We start from the raw sequence: 22,806 nt of genomic DNA, 5'->3' as shown, positions 1-22,806 counted from the left end.
TGTTAAAAAGAGCCTATTGAAAAGAGTTCCTGTATTTGGATCACCCCTTATATAATTAATCTGGGTGACGAGGCGAGTTGAAATTCGGGTGATTGTCTGTCTGTGTGTATGTGCCAGCGGTAAGTTGAGTAAAAATTAAGAAATTTTGAAAAAATTTTCCTCGGGGAAAAAGCAAGCACGAGTTCGTAGATGGGCGTAAGTGGACCACTGCCATGACCACAAAACGTATTTAAGCCGTAATCATGCAGTGAATTCTGTACTTTTGTGACTCCATAATGGTGTCAAGTACATGAATTATTTTAAAAAATGTGTGAAATTAAAACTAATAATTCATAATAAAATAAGACGGAATCGACATAAAATAATTTAAAAAAAAAAGATAGTTCAATAAAAGGGAATATATTTCAAATGGCATGTCAACGAACCAGGAAGGAGCATACATGTCAGCAGCATATCTCTTCAATATTCTCCGGTTGGTCATGTTAATAGAGCCGTATTTGTACAGATTCCCCGCTGTTATGAAAGCGAGAATTCTTAGTTAAATTTCTTGCTTGTGAGGTGAATTCACCGACTGAAATTTTACAAATGTTCGCGTCGAACCTGTACCTTCTCGTTCTTCTAAGTTGTTTAGTTTAAATTAGAAATAAAGATAAGTGTATATCCATTAAATTGTGATTTTTATGGTAAAGAAGTAGGATTGTCTAATAAATTCCGAATTATAATAATTATTTGAACATGGCCAAGTTTAACGAAATGAAGATACCACACTTAAAAAAGGAACTGAAGTAACATGGTATGGCGACAAATGGATTAAAAGATGAATTACAATCACGGTTGTGAGAGGCCGTGGAGGCGGAAAACATTAATGTTGAGTAATATGATATCGACACAGTTTAAAGAGCAGGATGCACGTATGACACTACGAATAGCAGAAGTGTCATTACAAATGTCGCATTTAGAAACGCGGTTGTCAACGCAGTTGGAAAGGCAGTTCGCAGCGCAAGATGCACGTATATCCTCACAGTTGTAAGAGCAGGATACATGGATAGCGCAGGATACCTCAGAAATAGCAGGAGTGTCCTCACAGATTTCGGACAAGCGGAATAAAATTAAAACTGAAGTGGATGAATTGGAAGATCGTCCCTCAAGCTACAATTAAATCGGTCAATTATGTCATCAGCTTCTGGCAAGGTAAAACCTTTATTCTTTGATGGCACAGTTCCGTTCCATGTTTTTAAACTTCAATTCAAAAAAGACTGCATCTTCAAATACCAATAAGTCTCTGCAGGAGTTTTCTACAGAGATTAAGATGTCTCACTTACATTCTGCACATAAGTCCGTGGAGTTCATCGGGGACACGAAAATGCATACCTTTGTTAATAGAATACGAGATAACATGACACGCTACGCTGCGTTAGCATGCCCAAAATTGAAGTTTGCGGAAACCGTTTCGTATGCTCTGACACCGAAAACTGAATCTTTGCTTAGCAATCGAACATTTAAGGCTCATCAAATAGAAATAGAAGATCACATCTCAATAATTCAGTTGAACGTAAACGCAAAGCTGAGAAAGATCAAGCAAATGTCAAATCCAACGAATCGTTAAACTAAAGCGAGCCGAGTCGAAAAGGGCATGGGCTGGCTGCAGCAAGCAAACGCTCTGTATTCTCCATTTCACAAATAAGCAGGAATACGAGTAACATTGCCGATAGTAGATGTGTAGACGGCGAAAAGCACATACGAGCGCATCACATTCCATAATTCGTTCTAATCTGGTTAATAAAGAAGTAAGACCATTAGCTGGTACAAAGTTGCGTACTTAAACTGGAGAAGATCTTCAAGTTCTCGAAATGTACGTGATCGTAATTGGAAAAGCAGCCGTGTTACACAATTTTATAGTGGCAGATATCGTCGACGAAGTCATAATTGACATGCAGAACAGGATTATGAGTTATACAAATATGGAACCACTAATGCTCGGTTACGATAACAAGTACAGCGCTCGACAAGTTATATTTACAGAAAGTCAGCAGATTTCACCAAAATCAGAAGCAGTAATTTGGGCAGAAATAGATGAAGACAAATAAATTGTGTGTTGTTGAGGCCACCGAATAATCTACACCAAACTTACTTTTAGGCTAAACCCTAGGTTTGGCAAGACAAGATAAGCGTGTTATAGTTAGAGTTAGAGTTTCAGCTACTCATCCAGTAAGAACAAAAGTTATGAAAAATTTTATTAACACAGGGGATACAAGACTAATCCGCAGGCTCCTCGAAACGTTCCACTAGCAAAACGGGAAGTTTTAAGCCAGGAATGAGCAAAAGCGGCGTATTCGAACCATCAGCGAGTCCATGGAATTCTCCTGTAATACTTGTAAAGAAGAAGGATCGGAAAATAAGGTTTTGTGTGGACTATAGAAGGTTAAATGATGTAACGAAGAAAGACAGTTATCCACTACCTAGAATCGATGAGACGCTGGACTCGTTATCAGGCACAAGATGGATTTCAACACTTGATTTGAAAAGTGGTTATTGGCAAATGAAGGTAAAAGAAGAACACAAAGAAAATACGGCTTTCAGCGTTAAAGATGGTCTATGGCAATTTACGGTAATGCCTTTTGGTTTATGTAACGCTCCTGTTACCTTTGAGAGACTTATGGACCAGGTAATAAACGGATTGCACTGGAAGACCTGGATAAAAGCTTGGATGAACACCTCAAGAATTTAAAAGGAGTTATCCAACGAAAAACTATCGCCTATCTAAAGCTGAACCCGAGGAAGTGCTCCCTTTTCAAAAAAGAAATAAGCTACTTAGGACACAAAGTGACACAGAAGGGCATTTGCAAAGCTAATGAAAAGATAGATACAGTTAGAGATTGGCCCACTCCTAAAAATGTACATGAATTGTGGAGTTTCCTTGTACTATGTACTTATTATCGGCGATTCGTTGAAAATTTTGAAATAAAGAACACTAAGTGGCTTTCCAAATTCTGAAGAAACGGTTAAGTACTGCGCCAATGATGGCATACCGTGTTCGGAGATCAGCGTTCGTTGACGGGCATGAAAAAGTGGTTGCGTACTATAGCCAGAGAAAAATTAGTTTTTAACTCGGAGGAAACTACTTGCGTTGGTGAAGGGCATGAAACATTTTTACAAGTGCCTTTATTGCCAGCGAGAAGAAGATATTAGAGATGTCCATTTAATGACAATAACATCAGCCTGGGATCCGAAAGAACTACAAAAATGTCAGCAGGAAGATCCAGATGAAAAGTGTAATACGTGGATTGGATATGAATGAACATTCAATAAGAGAAGAAAAAGCTGCTGAAAGCACTGTCGCAAAGGCACAATATAACTGTTTAAAGTTGGTGTCTGGCTACTTGCATCGCGTGTGGGAAAGCGAAGATGGACAAAGCTTCAGAGCTCTGGTGATTGTTTCGAAAGTAAGAATTTCCGAAGTTTTCAACGAGCTGCACAACGATCCAAGTGGAGGACACATAGGTATCCCTTAAACCTTATAGAAATTAAATCGAAGATTTTTGTCATCAATCAGATACGAAATGGATCGCCAATTGTGCCAAGTGCATTGCTGCTAAAGGACCGAGGTCCAGGAGCCATGGTCATATGAAGCAGTACAATTCGGATGCGCCGTTTGAACGAATTGCCATAGATGTATCTGGTCCATTTCCGATCAGTAAATTAGGAAACAAATGTGCCTTGGTAGTCTTGGACTATTTCAGCAAATGTTACCGATTGATTTTAAATTTGGAATTAACGCCACCGGAGAATGGAATGTTAAGGAAGAAAAAAAAAAGCAAAATTAAAGCAAAGTACAGCAAGGCAATTCATTGCTGAGGGATTGAAAGAAGGAGATTGAGTATTGTTATATAACCCACAACGAAATAAAGGGGCGTCTCCCAAATTACAGTACAAGTATAGTTGGGAAGGACCATACCAGGTAACTAAACAACTCAACGATGTAGTGTATCACATATAGATCATTATGATCAGACTTAGGTGGACGCCAATGTGGCGAACACGAATGCCAGATCGCCAAATAGAATCGACGATAAACTGCTAGAACCTACTAGATCGCGAAATTCGTAGTTGCCAGAATGTTTGAGTGGCGATGTTTTGGTAACAATCTACTATAAGGGCTGCCGGATTGTGCAGCAGACACAGTTCTAATTAGAGTTCTGCTTAGTAAAAAACTATTTTAAGCAGTAATAACGAGTAATAAGTGTTAAGTTGTTAGAAACTAGAAATAAAGATAAGTGTATAGCCATAAAGTTAGGACTTTTATTTAACAATCCAGCGATCGAACTCAACAGTGAGCTTCAAGTAGTCGATTTATCGAAAAACCCGTTACAATATTATAATTTACTATGTTCTACTGAACTCGTATGCCGAATACATTGGTCACTGTTTGAATTATATTAATATAATATAGTAGCGGCATTTTCTCGAGTGTAATTTAGTTAAATTTTAAAAATAAAAGTAAGAAAGCGCAAACAGACTTTTTCAACAACTGACCATAAATTGGCATCTTTACAGTTGTCTGCAGAGACAGATTATTGTCTAAGGCAATAGCGCAATATCCGAAGGAATAGTTCAGATCGGATCAGTAAAAGATATAGCTGCCTTACAAACTGAACGATCGGAATGAAGAGCTTTTATGGAAAACTTTTTTATTTAACGAGACATCTTCATAGCTTAAGGCACTGGTGCAATCTCCTAAGAAATTGGTCAGGAGGATTATTCTGGCAATGGCAATGCGTTGCGAAAATGAATTGGGTTGTGGAAGGCAATCGGTACTAGGTAACACATTCGTATTGTAAACAGTGTTGTACGGTTTTTGCGTTGACACATTTGCAATATATTTACTTGGCATTACTGGCAGAGACGAAGGAAAATTAAAACAAAATCAACAAGAAAAAAGTTTCAGATATAAAAGGTGTTAATATGGATTATAATATAATATCTAGATACGATTACACTGGTCTACAATGGTTTTGTAGCCCTAAGTACAAGATCGGTTTTGGATATACAGTTCATGAAACCATCAATGGTTTTGTAATATTTGCTCGCGTTTATTTAAAAAATCTTTTTTTTTCATTTTATTTTACAAAAATTAGAAAAGGTGAAACCAAATAACTGAAATCTTTGTACTTTCAGTTTTCTTTTGAAAAATAAGGAAGCATCGAAGTAAACGGAGAGGCAAATATTGAAATCATATGTTATATATCAATAAAACATCTATTTCTATTATAATTTTTTTACTTTTCTACTAGCATTAATCGGCTTTTTAGATTAGATTAGATAGATATTTAGATGCTAGTTGAACCGCTCTCCCTGTTTCTCACTATAATTTTCAAAATTATCCAAATATTTATCCAGATTATTATGGAGGTTGTCTAACTTAATACACAAATTTGCTACTAGAGTCTGATAGTTTGTCAGCATGTTGTGTGCAATTTCTTCGTAATTTGGTGCTTAGTGGTTGCCTTCTACTATTAGCACAAACCTGTTCCAAGCTTCAATTTCCGGTACAGTTTACTCTTCATATAATCTATATCTTTCAATAATTGCCGCATTGGAGGACCAACAAAGAGTCCAACTTTCGACTTTTCCATACCATGCTTCGGAAATTTTCTACAAATATTATTAAAACAATATTCTTCCAAGTCCAACGCAGAGACAAGTCGTTTTATCTTTCCTAACCTGATCACGTATTATTATCACTGAGTTCATTTTAAGAAAAAACGTTGGGGTAGATATTTCACCCCTTCACTTCCACCGATACTGCACCGATTTTTGTTTCTGAGTAGTTCATGAAAATCACTTTAGACTTATTCATTGAGTAAAATAGGACATTTTGTAGACCGTAATTCAAGATAATGCCACGTTTGACTTTTAGTAAAATCCTCACACTTTCCGTATACAGTTCCGCATATTTTCGGTAAGGAGCCTGAGAGTAAGGATCACGTGACACTTGCAGGCGCGAAGAAGTTGCACCTATTCATGACTGGAAAAATAAATGCTTATTACAAACAAGCCGATATTTATCAAAATATTAGATATGTATAGCACATTCAATATTTTCATGAATGAAGTCGTAATCTGGACACTTGAAAGCATAAAGTTTTGCTAAAATATCCTGGGAAACAAAAAATTTTTGTAGAGCTGTATTATAAATTGGATATTAAAAAAATAACTATCAGACTTCAATGTCATTGTAATAAATCTGTATTATTATATCATATAAAAAATACAATTTAAATTTAATATGTTTATTGGTCGCGTCATTCTTGCACAACTTTGCCAATTTAAAGGCGGAGGAAACTAATATAATGTAACAATAAGGTTCAAAGATATTCAAGCTTTTGTACTATCATCAAAGAAATTCTTATATACATATATTTGTTATTAAGTTCAAATATACATTTCTTGATATTTCCCAAAAATGCAGGTAAGAGGGTAGTCAGAATTTGAAGAATTTAGTCCAATCATGAGGATCGTATGGGCAAAATAAATGCTGTGCTTGCAAAATATATGCAGCTTAATTTTGCGGTTTTTGAGGTTGTATGTGCTTTTCATACTTATTGTATTGCGGTTGTTTCTTTTATAATTTTATTATCTGTATTGTTTGTTTAAAATTTCTTTACCATCGGTTTATTACGGTTAGCGACTCCACGCCTGGCTCAGATATGGCCAGAATGGGTGCTCCTTTGAAACCCTTGAAGAGGGATCTTGCGAGAGTGAGATTTGTAATTTTCGGTCACTTTTTTGAAGTGAGATTTACAACTTTTACAAGTGTTTCCCAAAAACTACCCGTATGATGAGCGCTTAGATAGATGCGATTAGTGCGACCTTTGCTTTTGTAAGTCTGGGTGCGTCACTGTATCACATTGCAAGTATGGTGATTCCTTAACTTTAATTTTGAATTGTATTTGATTATGAAAATTTGGGCAACTATGAGGCACTATAGTAAGAGAAGTGTCGATTTTTGGACTTTCTATTACAATTACTAGTATGTTGCGGACGATATTATGTATGGAAGTGGGCGATTGTGGCCAAGAATCGGCAGATTCGGATATCGTTAAGTTTGTTTTTTTCTAAGTGAGGAAGAATTAAGATTTTCGCTTGTATCATAATTGGCGAAAGCCATCCTGCGGGGTCAAAAATGTTATTGCGGATATTAACTCAGTAGGATATGGAAGCTGATCAGATATCGCATTCCATTGGATCCCCTGTCTTTTTATGTTGTACTGCCCTTTTCAAATTTAAGGAAATTAGTGTACAACAAATTTTCTTTTCGAATATTTAGTAATATATCTCGATAATTTGGTTGAATTATATATATTTGTGTTTTTAACACTGGGGTTGTCAGAAGAAACTCTGACATGGTATTTTGTGCCAATTTGTAGAGTTTGGAAGATTGTGGCTTTGGTGGTATTCGTACGACGTACCGGCCATTATTTGATCGAGTAGTTGTGGTTTTGTAGAAGTCTTCACAATACTGATCTTCTGGGGTTGTTATGAGGGGGGGTTTTTCTAACTCCCTAAATTTCCTTGATTGTGAATTAAGGTATTCTTTGGAATTTTCGTAAACTTGAGTTGTTGTGGTGGTAACTGGTTCCATAACTAGTCCACTTAGTATCCAACCAAAAATAGTATTTTGTGCCAATAGAGTATTTGAAATTTCCTCAATACCTTCGAGTATTATCTGTGGTATGAGATCGCTGCCTATTAGAATATCTATTTGAGCGGGGGCGTTGCAGTTGGGATCTGCTAGCTTTAGGTGTGAATTTGGTTTTGCCAATGCTTGCTATTTATGTGATAGCTTGGAAGCATGTTAGTAAGTCGTAAGACTATAGCTTCTGCTTGTATGTACTTATCCGCTTGGGGGGAAATTATTTATAATTTTATAATTTATTTGAGTTTTGGACTACTCTTCCGCCCATTCCCGTAATTTTAAAATTGGATTGTTTTGGTGGCAGTTTTAGCCTATTTTGTGCCCTAGACGCTATGAAGGATCGTTGTGATCCTTGGTCTATTAAGGCTCTAAGTTTGTAGAGTTCTCCTCGATGTTCGATGGAGATGACTGCTGTGGGTAGTAATGCCTTATTTTGTATTTCGTTGTGTAGCGTTTGAGTGTTTTGTGCCTTTGAGCAACATGGTGTTATTTGGCAATTTTCGATATTGTGGTTTTTGGGATTTGTAGTTGAAACTAAACTCGTGGTTCTTTTTATACTAATATATGCGCTCTTTTGGGGTGAGCTGGGAAATGTGCTGTAGTGAAGCATTGTGTGATGTCTTTTTCGACAGTAGATGCAATTGAATTTGCTTTTACAATTTTAATGAGTATGCGTATGTGACAAGCAATTTGTACATAATCTCTTTGATCTTATAAAATTGTTTCTTTCGTGAATTTTTAATTTTTCAAATATCTCGCAATATTGTAGTTTATGGCCTCTTGTGCATAGTTCGCATGACGTATGTTTATTCTGTTCGGATGTAAACGATTGCGTTTTGTAAAAGCTTCTGTTTAAATTGTTGTTGCTACTGGCTTGGGGTCTATTGAAGCTTCTTTTGAGGTCGTTTTGAACGTTTTAGTTCTAACTAGTTTTTTGTCTACCCTTTCTGCTATTTCATATTGGGCAGTTAGAAATTCTTTAATTTGCTGCCACGTTGGGCATTTTTTCCGAGAGGAGAGCGATTGCTCCCACAAAAGTAACGATTTTTCTGGTAATGCTGCGGTGCATATATTTACCAGAATAGGGTCCCAGCTGTCTGTGGGAATGTTTTGTGTCGATAAAACCGACAAACAGTTTGAAACAGTGGATTGTAGTCTTATAAATTCTTCACTGGTTTCTTTTTGAATCTTAGGCAAGTTTATTAGTGTCGTTACTGGTTTATCGACCAATATTCTTTCATTTTCATATCTAGATTTTAGAGCTTCCCAAGCCAAATTAAAATTGTCGTCATTTAGTGCGAACTGTTTTACTATTGCGCCTGCTTGACTTTTAGTTTTGTATCGGAGGTGATACAATTTTTGCGCTTTTGATAATTTTGGATGAAATGAAATATTTCTGTGTCATATGCGGGTACCTCCAGATGGATGCCTGAACTTGCGTCTTGACTTTGAATTTGTGGCAGCTCTACTCTCGGATGTGGAGTAGGTGCAATCGCTTTTATTAGCTTTAATTGATCAGAAATCATAGCTTTTGTTTCTTCGTACTGGTCTAAACAGCTTTCGTATAGTGCGTAAGCCGATGATTTAAAATCGTGTGGTAGATCTGAATTGTCGTAATCTACTATGGTGTCATGAGCCGTTTGGAGACGAGTCCAAAAATTGTCAATATTTTTTTTTTTTTCCAATAACGATTCAGAGATGTCTTGAATCGGTGCAGATGAAAATCGAGTGCAGTATCGTGTTAATCTGTCACTCTCAGAAATGAATTTGGCAACCTGTTTTGAGCGTGTAGCTCCAGGTGTATGTTGTTTATTATCAACATTGATCATTTTATTTATATGTTTAAATAAGTGTCAAAAGGAATTAAAATTTTCTCAGTGTATACTGATTTGAATAAAGCAATAAAGTTTATTACTCTTTTCGGTAAATAAGTATTTGTTATTTATATTATATTGGTTAAACGTTTATTAATACAGTTTTTAAGTATACACGAATTGTTTGTGCGTATGTATGTATGTACTTATTTTTTTTTTTTATACAATTGAGAGCTCGTTGAAGAGATCAATGCGCGTTTTTTGTATGCAATCCTGCTTGTTTTTGTTTGCCAAAGAACAAGGGGTATTGCCGGATAATTGCCTATGAGGACTTTGAATGTATGTAAAATTGTATATATCAATATTTGTAACATATGTATGTATGTATGTTGTTGGAAAATTTTTTTAATTGTGTTTTTAATAATTTATTTGTTTTCTATTAATTTCTGAAATATTATGTAATTTTTTCAATAACTTTATAAAATTTCCATATCGAATTGACCCAATGTATATAGGGTATATGTATAAGCATAGGCAGATTGTGTGCTGTATGTATGTATATGGTGAATATGCATATTATTTTCGCGGTACGAATAAATCGAGAACAGAGAATTGATAATGAGCAGGTAGTTTACCGTCTGCACTTGGCTATAGGTAAATATTTTAATGTGCCAATTTGTATTTGTCACGTATGTACTATATAGTTTGCAGTTTCTAAATTTACATTTTTAATATATAATATATGAAATAAATATACAATATATGGTATATATAGCTCTTAGCAATTATATATATAAAGAATAAGAATATACGAATATATGTACGTAATATGAATATATGTATGAAAGCATATATATTTTTGCACTAAGGTATGCATATATGTTTGTATGTTTTGTTTTATTTATTTATTTATTTTTTGTTAAATTTTGTATATTTAAATATACGATGGTAAACGTATATAAGCAAAAAATGTTATATACAATATATGTATGTGGATACATATATAATTTAAAGTTTATTTAAAGATAAACTGTATTTTCCGGACAAACATATATATGTGCTCAAATAAATAAAAGTGAAATGAATACGCTCACTTTGATTCTGTAGGGTATTTTTTGGAGGGTGTATGTGTGTATGTTGCCTTTGTGCCTTTTGCGTTTTGTTCCTATTCCTGTGCTCCAGCTGGCTACCTCCTTGTGCTGTTTGTTTATCCGCGCTTTCTGTTTAAAAATTCGCGCCCGTTTGTTTTGTTTTTATTTATGTTATTGTGTATACTGTGTTTTTAAGTTTCGCGCCCGTTTATTGCTTTTGTCTTTTGGTTTCGCGCCCGATTGTGTTGTTTTTTATTTGTTTAAAATGTTGAGCAAATTTTGCACTGTATATTTATGTATTTGTTATTTTCACCGAACTTATTTTCCTCCTTACATATGCGTTTGCATATAATGGTAGGTTTGTGTGTTCCCAATTGTTACTTACCTTATTTTTTCGTTTTGCACATTTTTTGATATTTTATTGTAATCTATGTTTTAGTTATGTATACATATGTACGTATGTATGTATTGTATGTATTCATATATATTTCCGCGTCACTGCACTTTTTGGTTTTTTAGCTCACTGCTCTCTTCCGATTTATATATTTGTATGTATTTTAATGGACCTGCACAGAACTTTTGGGTTTTGTCACCACACTTTTGTTTGTTTTTGTCACCACAATTATATTATATTCCATATAATTAATTTTTATATTTCTTAGTAATTTTTATTTTTTTTTATAAAAATCCGGAGGTGCCTTTCAGTAAGGCTCGAAGGACCATGAATAAAAATATACCCAATTTATTGGGAGCACGAAATTTATTTTCACTAGCTTTAAATAGTATTATAAAGGAAGCACTCGAATCATTAGTTTTATAATTGAGCTCCGTTCAAATTTATTTATTTAACAAATTATTAATTATTAAACAATTAAAATTTAATAAAAATAGTTGTGCTGGACTGGAAGCAAACCAGCTGATTGCGCGAAAATGATGTCCGAACAATGAAGGTTTGAGTTATCGACGCGCTGTAACGCTGAGAAGTCTAGTTAGCGCGTAGGATCACTATTTAATCGAATGTGTATAAGCGAATGATGATGTGGCGCTCAGGCCCGTAGACGATAAGCGAATGATATATAGCGAATGAACCTGTCCTTTTTGTTAGGTGTCTTCGTGCATGTTATACTCAGAGGTTGAGTGTGGTGGTGTCATCATGTGTAGTGTTCTCAAATGTTGAGTCCGGTGTGGTGTGTTTCATTAAGGTGTGCCAGTTTTACACAAGTACATAGAGTGGTGTGTATATGTAGGGGTGGCTTATCTCATTTAAACACAGTTTTTGATCGTGGGGACCAATAAGAAAACAAATTTTTTTCTTTTATTGAATAAATGAGAAGTTAATATTATTTAAAATATTTTTTTTATCTCACAATACATATAGCTTGTTCAGGAATTTTTATCATTGAAACTATAGGTTTATGTTAACTGAAATAAGAAACATAAGTTTGAGACTTGATATTCTCTAAATATCTGGAAAATACCGCGTCAATGGCAGTCCCATATTTTGTTGTAAATTCTTGTAGATCTTTATTCATTTTCAAATTCAATTTTTCTGAAAGAAAAGTTGTCAACCGCTCTGATATTTTATCACCGAAGTTGATGTTGAAATCGCCAGGCAAGATAGGTGGAAATTTATTAACATTAATGTGTAATCCGATTGAAATACCCAATTTCAATTGTATTGTTCAAGTCAAACGAGATATTAGCCAAAAGGTGGGGACTATTTACCAAAATAATAATAATGTAACTAATATTATATTATGATTCCGAATTGTGATCGTGTTAGGTTTATTTCCGTTACGGAATTTCTTGATTCGTTCGCCGCGTTCAAAGCCCGCGATAAAAGCTATGAAATAGCCTCATAAATTATATGTAAATAGAGTACTCACTCATTTTTATACTCTCGCAACCTGTTGCTACAGAGTATAATAGTTTTGTTAACCTAACGGTTGTTTGTATCACCTAAAACTAATCGAGTTAGATATAGCGTTATATATATATAAATGATCAGGATGAAGAGACGAGTTGAAATCCGGGTGACTGTCTGTCCGTCCGTCCGTGCAAGCTGTAACTTGAGTAAAAATTGAGATATCTTTATGAAACTTGGTACACATGTTTCTTGGCACAGTAAGACGATTGGTATTGTAGATGGGCGTAATCGGACCACTGCCACGCCCACAAAACGCCATTAATCAAAAACAAATAAATTGCCATAACTAAGATCCGCAATAAGATACAAGACTGTTATTTGGTACACAGGATTACATTAGGGAGACGCATCTGCAGTTAAATTTTTTTTTAAGTGGGCGTGGTCCCGCCTCTAATAGGTTTAATGTTCATATCTCGTAAACCGCTAGTGCTATAATAACGAAATTCTCTGGAAGAAAATGTTTTTAGAACTTCTACCTACAGTGTGAAAATGGGTGGAATCGGGTAGCAACTCTGCCCACTCCCCATATAACGGTACTGTTAAAAACTACTAAAAGCGCGATAAATCAAGCACTAAACACGCCAGAGTCATTTAACTTTAATTCTGGGATGGTATGAGATTACTTTATTGAAACCGCATTTAAAATTAGACAGTGGGCGTGGCACAGCCCACTTTTAGGTGAAAACCCATATCTTGAGATTGGCTTAACCGTTTTCAACCAAATTCAGTTCCTAACATTATTTTTATATTTCTATGTCATAGTGCGAAAATGGGCGAAATCGGATTACAACCACGCCTATTTCCCATATAACACCATTTTCAATTCCATCTGATTCTTTCACTTCCCACTATGCATATCAAGCAACAATGATTATATCGGGGTAAAACTTTGCGTGAATAATACGTTTAAAGTATGCCACCTTGTGACCAAAAATTGTCTAAACCGAACCGAAACTGTTCAAGCCCCTAAGTACTAAATATGTGGACCCCAGTGCCTATAGTTCACCTTCTACCGAAAATATCAGTCAATCCACAAAGAAATCTCAAACGAGTGTACCATTTGACTTTGCGAGAGTATAAAATGTTCGGTTACATCCGAACTTAGCCCTTCCTTACTTGTCTTTCACTATTTTTATACTCTCGCAACTTGTTGCTACAGCGTATAATAGTTTTGTTCACCTAACGGTTGTTTGTTTCACCTAAAACTAATCGAGTAAGATATAGAGTTATATATATATAAATGATCAGGATAAAGAGACGAGTTTAAATCCGGGTGACTGTCCGTCCGTCCTTCCGTCTGTCCGTCCGTCCGTGCAAGCTCTAATTTGAGTAAGAATTGAGATATCTTTATGAAACTTGGTAGACATGTTTTTTGGTACCGTGAGACGGTTGGTATTTCAGATGGGCGTAATCAGACCACTGCCACGCCCACAAAACGCCATTAATCAAACACAAATAAATTTAGCCACTTTGGTCGAGTTAATATCTTATTCATACTTATGTATAGCACTTCAAGATGGTTTTTGTTTTTTTTTAAATATAATTTTCGCTGACGCAAAATAAAATATAGTAATAAAACTGATACTAAGTTTATGGCCTTTAATATAAATCAAGAACCAAATTTGATTGTAATTTAATCACGATTTCATTTAATATTGGATGTTTAATTCTTTCTCAACTTTGCCACACCTGAGGAATTTCCTGGCCTTTGAATCTTGCGAATTACAAGAGTATAAAATTCTTGGTTTCGCCCTAGTACCCATTATCGGGTACATATTGACGTTTGGCTTTATATAAACGTAAAATATTAGATATACAACAGTTTAATGCCGAAAATGTGTTAAATCGATCCACGAATTTCCCTAGCATACATGTACAACTTATGGTATAATTTATTTCGTTAATTTTATAATTTAATGCAATTAAATGGGCAGTTTTTCTTAAAAATAATGTGGTTTATCGCTGCATATGAATGAAATTGGTCTAGACCTTTGTTTAAACCTTATAACCCTAATATACTGATTTCTTTTCGTACAACAGCATCCTCATATACCCCACATAAATCTAACCCCTTTGGTTCAGTTTATATCACATATATCATGTTTGAGTTAAATAGCTTATTTTTGTTAAAGTTAATATTTCGGAAAAAAATAGTATCAATCTAAAATAGTAAATCTATGATCAATAACATACGTTAATAAGATACCAAATAATAATCGAATAATAAATGTTGAATTCTTTCGCAACATTTTTATACTTTCGCAACATGTGGCAACAGAGTATAGTTTTGTTCACCAAACGGTTGTTCCGACCTTTCAAAATAGGTACCATAGATCCCTGTTTTAAAAAGCGTTAGACAAAAGCAATTTACGGAGGGGTTTTCCGAGCACTTAATTTCAATACAATGAAATAAACTACTAATTTCTAAAATACAAATATAACTAAATAATCTGTATTATTATGTTAGTGAATATCTATGTAATATCTATGTATACAAAAGTACGTGCGCTGTGTGTACAAAAATATACCATAATAAAACTATTATACTCTGTAGCAACATGTTGCAAGAGTATAATAAATATCAGTCCACTGTGTTTGTAGTTTCAGTTACACCAGATTTCTTGACCAGCAAAGTGTTGTATTCAAACCAATTTCAGTGTATTAGTTATATAGTGTTTAAACTATTGTTATATACAGTGGCAAGCAAAACCGTATTATATACAGTGGCGAGCAAACACATATACATATGTGCACCAGTATACCATAGTACCTATACACCGAACAGGAAAGGAGTCATAGCAGGGATTCAATTACAGTGAAAGAGAGCAGCACCTAGGATCCAACTTTACAGACACGGTTGGACGAAATTATATAAGTATTATATATTAAGCCATTTATTATTTATTAATGATGCCTAGATTAAGTAGAAAATCTATATTATTAAGTCGTCTTCAGAATAGAAGACGTATGAGAGTTCTTCGTGCAAACTCTTTATATAAAGATAGTGAGCAGTCACAAGATACTGTAAGTCACGCTAATCGTAGATTCGATTCCGATGAACGTCTGTCCGAACAAATTATCAATACAAATCAACATTGAACCAGGCGGGAAAATCTCGAGGTACAGTCTTTTGAACAAAATTTAAATACTGTTCAACATAGGGCAAGTCGGCAAGATCAACAAATTCGCTCTGAAGAGCAAATAAGAAATACTCGAGATCATAGATCTCGCTGCAAAGACCTCGAGTTTCAATCTGTTGAGCAAATTGCAAATACTATTCAACATAGAACAAGACGGCAAGATCCACAGATTCGCTCTGAAGAGCAAATAAGAAATACTCGAGATCATAGACCTCGGTGCGAAGACCTCGAGTTTCAATCTGTTGAGCAAATTACAAATACTGTTCAACATAGAACAAGACGGCAAGATCCACAAATTCGCTCAGAAGAGCAAATAAGAAATACTCGAGGTCGTAGGTCTCGTCGAGAAATTCCCGAGGTACGTTATGATGAGCAAAGTAGGAACACTAGGGATCATAGAAAATTTCGCGCAAGAAATCCTGAGTATAAAAATTTAATTTATTATTTATATAATTAACAGATTTCAAAAACATTTATTTCCAAAATATAAATAAGCGCCCTACAGAAATATGTATTTGCTTCGGCAGCTTATGGTTTTCACACTAAATTCGCAAATTAAATTTCAAAATTATTGCGCAAGGTCACCCGAATGCTGCTTCCGCCTACTTTTTAATGCAAAAATTTCCTTCAGAAGATGGAAATTACAATTTTTGTGTTACTTGCAAAAATGCGATTATTAAAAAGAACGTTCCAAAAATTTTTTTCTAAAGGTCTAGACTTTCCTGAAATACCGGATTGTTTGAAAGGTTTAACCCCAATTGAAGAACGTCTCATAATGCCTAGATTGCCTTTTATGACAATCCGTCCGTTAGGATATCAAGGTCAGAGTTTGCTCAAATGTGCTGTTGTTAATATACCAATTTCTGTTAACAATATTGTGACATCTCTACCATGGTTCTTTGATGAGGCTCATGTTATACAAATTCACTTAAGAAGGCGTTTGGAATACATTCATGATTACATGATGGATACCATACGCCCCGCAAAAATTATGGAAGCTTTGCAGTTATTAGTGAATACCCCTCTGTATCGTGAGCACAATATACATATTAATGGAAACTGGATTTCAGATTTAATAACCAAGAAGAAGTTCCGTTTGTTGCATCTGCAGAGGATTCCCGATTGGTTCAATCTTTTCATGCGGCACAAACTTCTCATGATAATCCCTCAGGTAATAATATTCCCACGGGTCTTTTACCTTCAAAGCTAAATCCAGGCGGTCAAGAAACTTTTTTAGACAATATTCCTGTAGAAAACTTAGACAATAACCGGTTTGTTATAGCGCCAGGTGAAAGATAAAGACCAATTGACATAATTCAAGATAATAATTCAGAAGAGTTGTCGTTGGAACAATATACAATATAGCAAGATAATACGTTCTGAAATTCGCCGTTTTGACAGAAGAGCGTGTACCATTCCTAAGTTGTTCTATGATTACAAAAAATTAGAACTGCTACAAATTAAGAATAGTACATCCATTTGCGTTAGAAAGTTTTCAGGTCGCAACCGAGTTACGGCCCAAAATCTATTAAAAAAAAACTTTGTTCAAAACTTGATTCAACAGGATGATGGTTACAAGGTTTTGAAAGGCGTTAGATCCTCACCTGCGCACTAGGAAGCTAAGAAGAAAAAGGCAATCGCTATGATTCGCCAATTTGGGCTTCCAACCTCCTTTATCACTTAATCGGCTGCAGAATCTCAGTGGATTGAGCTTTTGGTCATCCTCTCTAAAACTTTTGATTTTAAAGATATTTCGGAAGAGGAAGCCAACAGTTTAACAACCCAAGGTAGATATCGCTTAATTCGGTCAGACGCGGTTACTTGAACTAGATATTTTGACAACCGCTATCGACAAATTCTTAAGCTTTTTAAAGAAAACGCCGGCATTTTTGGAGAGAATTTTGTTAAAAATTTCTACTGGAGAGTGGAGTTTCAACAGATAGATTCCCGCATGTACATGGCATGTATTGTCTTAATAATGCTCCCAGGACCAACCTTCAAGATCCTCAGACATTCCCTGATGTCATTAGTTTTATTGACAATTATATTTCTACAAATGTTCGATCAGCCACTTAGAAAATTATTACGGTTATCAAATGCATAACCACAGTCGGTCTTGTGCTAGGGAAATAAGAGGACAACAGTTTTGTCGTTTTGGTATACCATATCCACCAATGCCTTCAACGCAAATACTGTTACCTCTTACAGAAAGGAAAACTTTTTCAAAATTCAAAACGTTTTAAATTCAAATATGACTACAGAAGACATTTATAATTTAAACGATTTTGAACACTTCCTGTCTGATAGAATAAATATGTCTTTTTATCCAATATATACTGGATGCATATGCTTGCTTTTCATATATAATTAATTATATTAACAAGTCCAACAGGGAAGTTTCGAGGCTCTTAAATGAAGCTATATCAGAAGTAAATGCTGGAAATTATACTGTTAAGCAAAAACTTAAACATATAGGTCACAAATTTATATCAGGCACAGAAATATCTGCACAAGAACCAGTATATTGCTGCATTGGGCTCTATCTTTCGGAAGCAAGTAATGCAGAAATATTTATAAATACCTCTAGAGCAGAACTTCAGAACCTTCCTTCAGGTTCGACTGAAATATTCGTAGCCGGTATTTTAGACCGTTATGTTCAAAAATCCGATCAGTTAGAAACTCTTTGCTTAGCTGATTTGTATCTATGTATAAATATAATATGTTAAATCTAGTAGAAGAGCACAAGACAGTGATCATGAAGAAGAAGAGAGGGAAAACGATAATTTAGCAGAAAACGGGGTTGTCATGCCTCTTAAAGACGGTAGCGGTTTTGTTAAGAAACGTACCAAACCTTGTATTATTGGGTATAGAAGGTTTAACCCAGATTTGGCCAGAGTTGAGTATTTCCGCGAAATGATAATGCTTTACTATCCTTGGCGGAATGAACAGCAAGATCTCATTGAAAACGATAATGAGCAGACTTGCATAACACATCGTATTATAATTGAGGAAAATCAAGGAAAATATGATGTTTTTGAGCAAAGAGAACTTGAAAATGTTCTAGAAAGTCTTTATAATGAAATAGACTTGGACGAAGGTGCTCAAAATGAACTACCTATCGTGGAAAATTAATTCAGAGTGTTGGCACTTCCAGAAATAAACCCAAATATAAATTTGCTGGACTTGCATGGCGAAGATTCAACAGATAATGGCACTGAATCTGATTGCAATAATAGACTAATTAAACTACCCCCTTTAATTCTAGTTGAAGAACTATTTTCATAAGTTCAAAGTTTATATACTAAGCAAAGAACCTATTTGACACATTTGATGCACCAGCTAAAAAAAAATCGCCCATTTTATGAGTTCATGGGCGGTGGTGCAGGTGTAGGAAAGAGTCGTTTGATGTCTGCAGTATAGCAAGCTCTTAACCATTGTTACAATTCTACACCTGGATTCAATCCAAGTTCCTTAAAAGTTCTTCTTTGCACCTACGGGTAAAGCACCATTCGGAATAGGTGGAATGACCCTTCATTCAAATTCTCTTTCAATATTCAACTACACCTGCCGGTACACAAATTGATTGGGCATTTTCAAAAATGGATCCTTCCCGTGTTAATACAATTACTTTTGAGACAGCACACAGCTATCATGACAGTATTTGTGTCTCTATTTCGAACTAAAGTTTTCAGACTTAGTGCAATAGTTTTAATTTTTTTTCCAAATATAATCGAATTAGAATAGTATAGAAATTTTTACAGTAGTTTTTAAGACAATTTTAAGAAAAATATGTAAATAATCTAATTAAGAAAATTTAAATTATATGTATAATTTGTTATTATATATGACATTATTGTATAAATATATGATAGAAATTAAATAGTATAAGGAGAAAAAAAATATAATTTGGATATATGTATAATAATCTCTATAAAAATTTATGTTTAATATTGTAAATATTATATACAAATTAATATAATAATATAATTTTTAAAGTTGTTAATATTTATTATGTTTAAGCTAAACATGTACTTAAAATAATATCGATATAATAAGTAAAAAATAAAATCAATTATAAGCGTATACAAAAAACACAAGAATGATTTCTCATAATTTGAGTAAATTTAGTTTACAAATTGCTCTAATTATTTTCACTGTGAATGTAAATAACTAAGGCAAAAGCTCCTACTTCTAATTTTAAAAATATATAAAGAAATCTCAAACGAGTATACCATTTAACTTTGCGAGAGTATAAAATGTTCGGTTACAACCGAACTTAGCCCTTTCGTACTTGTTTTTATTATTTTCTTCATTAACAAATGCACCTTGTTTATTCATATTTAAACAAACACAGAAAAAAGTGACAAAATGACAACATAGTTCTTGTCGATTTAAAATATTTTGCAGTTCTAAAATATTTTTCTCATCGCATCCATAAACCTTTCGCATGAATCAATTAGTGTACATATTTACATACACATGTTGCATGTAGATAAATATACAAACATTAATAAATGCAATAAAAGCTATGCATAGCTAAATAATAATGTTACTACCATTATAACTTCGAATATTGAATAATTTATTTATATTAATTAATTTTTTATTAAATTCCATTGTTTTATTTGGCAATAAAAAAATTGTATATTAAATATTATTATTTTTGAATCACCCTGCTGTCTAAAAGTATGCAAATGTTGCGCATACTTTGTGATCGTGTTATGTTTATTTCCGTTATGGAATTTCTTGATTCAGTCCCCACGGTCAAAACCCGTGTTAGAAGCTATGCAATAGCTTAAAAACACCCGTAATATACATATACCTATATATTTATAATTAAGACAACGAGTCGAATTGAATTCCGGGTGACTGTCGATCCGTTTGAGTCCGCAAATAATAACTTGGTATTGTAAGTGAAATTTGTAGTAAATATTAATTTCACGTTCGTTATAAATTATTATTTGTTTTTAGCGTAGAATTTATTTTTTCACTTTAATAACTTATTTTTTTGCAGTTTTTTTAATTAAATCCGATCTATTCTATATCTCGTTTTATCCGTATTAATCAAAAAATTTTCACATCGTTTTCCAACATTTCGTCAGCATTTACATGAGTATATACGATAAAACTTCCATATTTCTTAGCAACACGTGCTCCGCAAAATAATTAGTTTAATATTGCAGCAGAGTATCAGCGGAGCATCAGCAATAGAGTATCAAGTTAGTAACAGGGTTGCGGTATTACGGCAGCTCGAAAACACCCATAATCCACCCCAAGTGCAAACTTTGTCGAAATGGGATCATATTTTTTCAAGTCACAGTGCTTATGCCGAAAATATCGATCAATCTGTAAGATATATTTCTTAAATTCAGATATAATCTTTTCTTGATAATAATATGATTGTAGCTTATTTCCGAAAATGTCTAAAATCGGTGCATTACCCCCAACTCCCATGTCCTACTTTCAATAATTTTTATTACTTTAAAAGACTTTATGCAGAATATATCGATAATTGTGAGTTATATTCGTCGAAATTAAATGGAAAACTATGTGTTGGAGCGCCATTCAATAGATTGTTGGAAAGTTTCGACGTCATATTCCCAAACCTGCGTCAAGTACAAGTAAACAATAATGATGCGTTTGATGAATGTATGATTCTCACCTTCATTGTCAAGCATCTCTTTTGCTACTCGACGTCGATTTTGCAAACGATTGAAGTCTATTGGTATGAGTCTCGTGTGGACTCGCTTCATACTCAATACATTAAACAAAATGCATTGATCCGATCCATAAGAGATCATGACATTCTCTGTCATCTCCTCGATGCCAAACGACAACTTTCAAGCACTGTTTCTTTAACTTTTTTGATGTTAATGTCATTAGCAGAGGACAAGTTCACGATCTTCACTGAATGTACCACTCAAATACTTGTGCTCTTGAAAAAGTCGACTCCCCAAAACACTTTGCAACATTTTCAGCGATTCTTTGGCCGTGATTCCATTGAAATCACAAATTTCAACTCTTTGTTAAGTTTTTTCTCCATGGTAAAAATCGCCAAATACACACTAACAGACGGTTGGAGATCAAACTTCACACAAACATAAACAAAAATTGCACCAACAAAATATGTTTATCGATTCGGTTTGCGCGCACAGTTCAAATGGGCCAGTCCGCATCGAATTCAATCAGATGATATATCATACATTTTTTATTTATCTAATATGATTCAAATCTTACTTCTGTTAAGATTATGAAATTTAGATATAAGCTACAATTAATGCGTGTTATTTGTTTCAAAATTTTGGTAATAAGTAATTGTGTTGACGTTATTATGAACAGGTAACAATGGCTAAACTGTGATATGTACTCCTACATAACAACGTTATGCTTTATTAAACTTCATGTCCTATTTTTCACGTTTCCTATTTCCAGATGGAATACTTCACCATCACCAAAAAGTCATATTGCCGTACTACAGTTAACACATTATCTCCAGATGTTTCTCAAATATAAGATGTTTAAAATAGATATAAATGCTAAACAGGTAATACATTATTCTTAAATTATATTATTGTCCAGTCATTTAAGCTTAAATTAGGTAAGAATCTCGGAATTCGAGATACCCAGCTGTAAGTCTGTAAATACTTGTATATTGACACCCTAAAAGTTGTCTCAAAACCTACATATGGTAGGGTGTACGCAACTATTAAATTTCAAGGTCAAAGGTCACACAAATCGGATTTTGCGCTTTTTTTGTAAATATCTAATTTCCTATGTGTTTTTTGCTATTGGTATTTATTATCAATATTGTAGAATACAAAATTCTCTACAAATTTTCATACGGTGAACCGTTTTCGAGATAGAGGGCGGAGAGCGCGCGGTCACGGCATCACTTCAGGTTAACCGGTGCCTCCGATCAAAAACGCGCCATATATAGTTGATGAACTATCGATAAATCAATGATTATAAATATTTGTCAATTTTTATTAACTATTATATTATATTTTATCATTTTCTTCATGCCTTAAATCTTTATCTATTCAATAATACTGATCACCGTTTCCTAAAATTAAAAAATAATGAAGAGAAAAACTTAAATCTTACTATAATTATATTCCCATTAACACTAATGACATTT

At 34.1% G+C, this 22,806-nt stretch overlaps 1 protein-coding gene across 2 annotated transcripts in view; it reads left to right on the top strand.

Annotated features, from left to right (window-relative positions):
• Positions 1–22,806, top strand: part of nvd (cholesterol 7-desaturase nvd) — a 410,950-nt gene that overhangs the window by 379,121 nt on the left and 9,023 nt on the right. For both annotated transcript variants that reach the window (XM_070112982.1, XM_070112983.1), the window contains exon 6: positions 22,101–22,212. In XM_070112982.1, coding sequence (XP_069969083.1) covers positions 22,101–22,212 — 112 coding nt within the window. The remainder of the gene's footprint in view (positions 1–22,100; positions 22,213–22,806) is intronic.

This window comes from Bactrocera oleae, chromosome 2 (genome assembly GCF_042242935.1).
Source record: "Bactrocera oleae isolate idBacOlea1 chromosome 2, idBacOlea1, whole genome shotgun sequence".
Classification (NCBI taxonomy): Eukaryota; Metazoa; Arthropoda; class Insecta; order Diptera; family Tephritidae; genus Bactrocera; species Bactrocera oleae.
The sequence above is the reverse complement of the archived record's forward strand: the minus strand, read 5'-3'. Positions and strand labels throughout refer to the sequence as shown.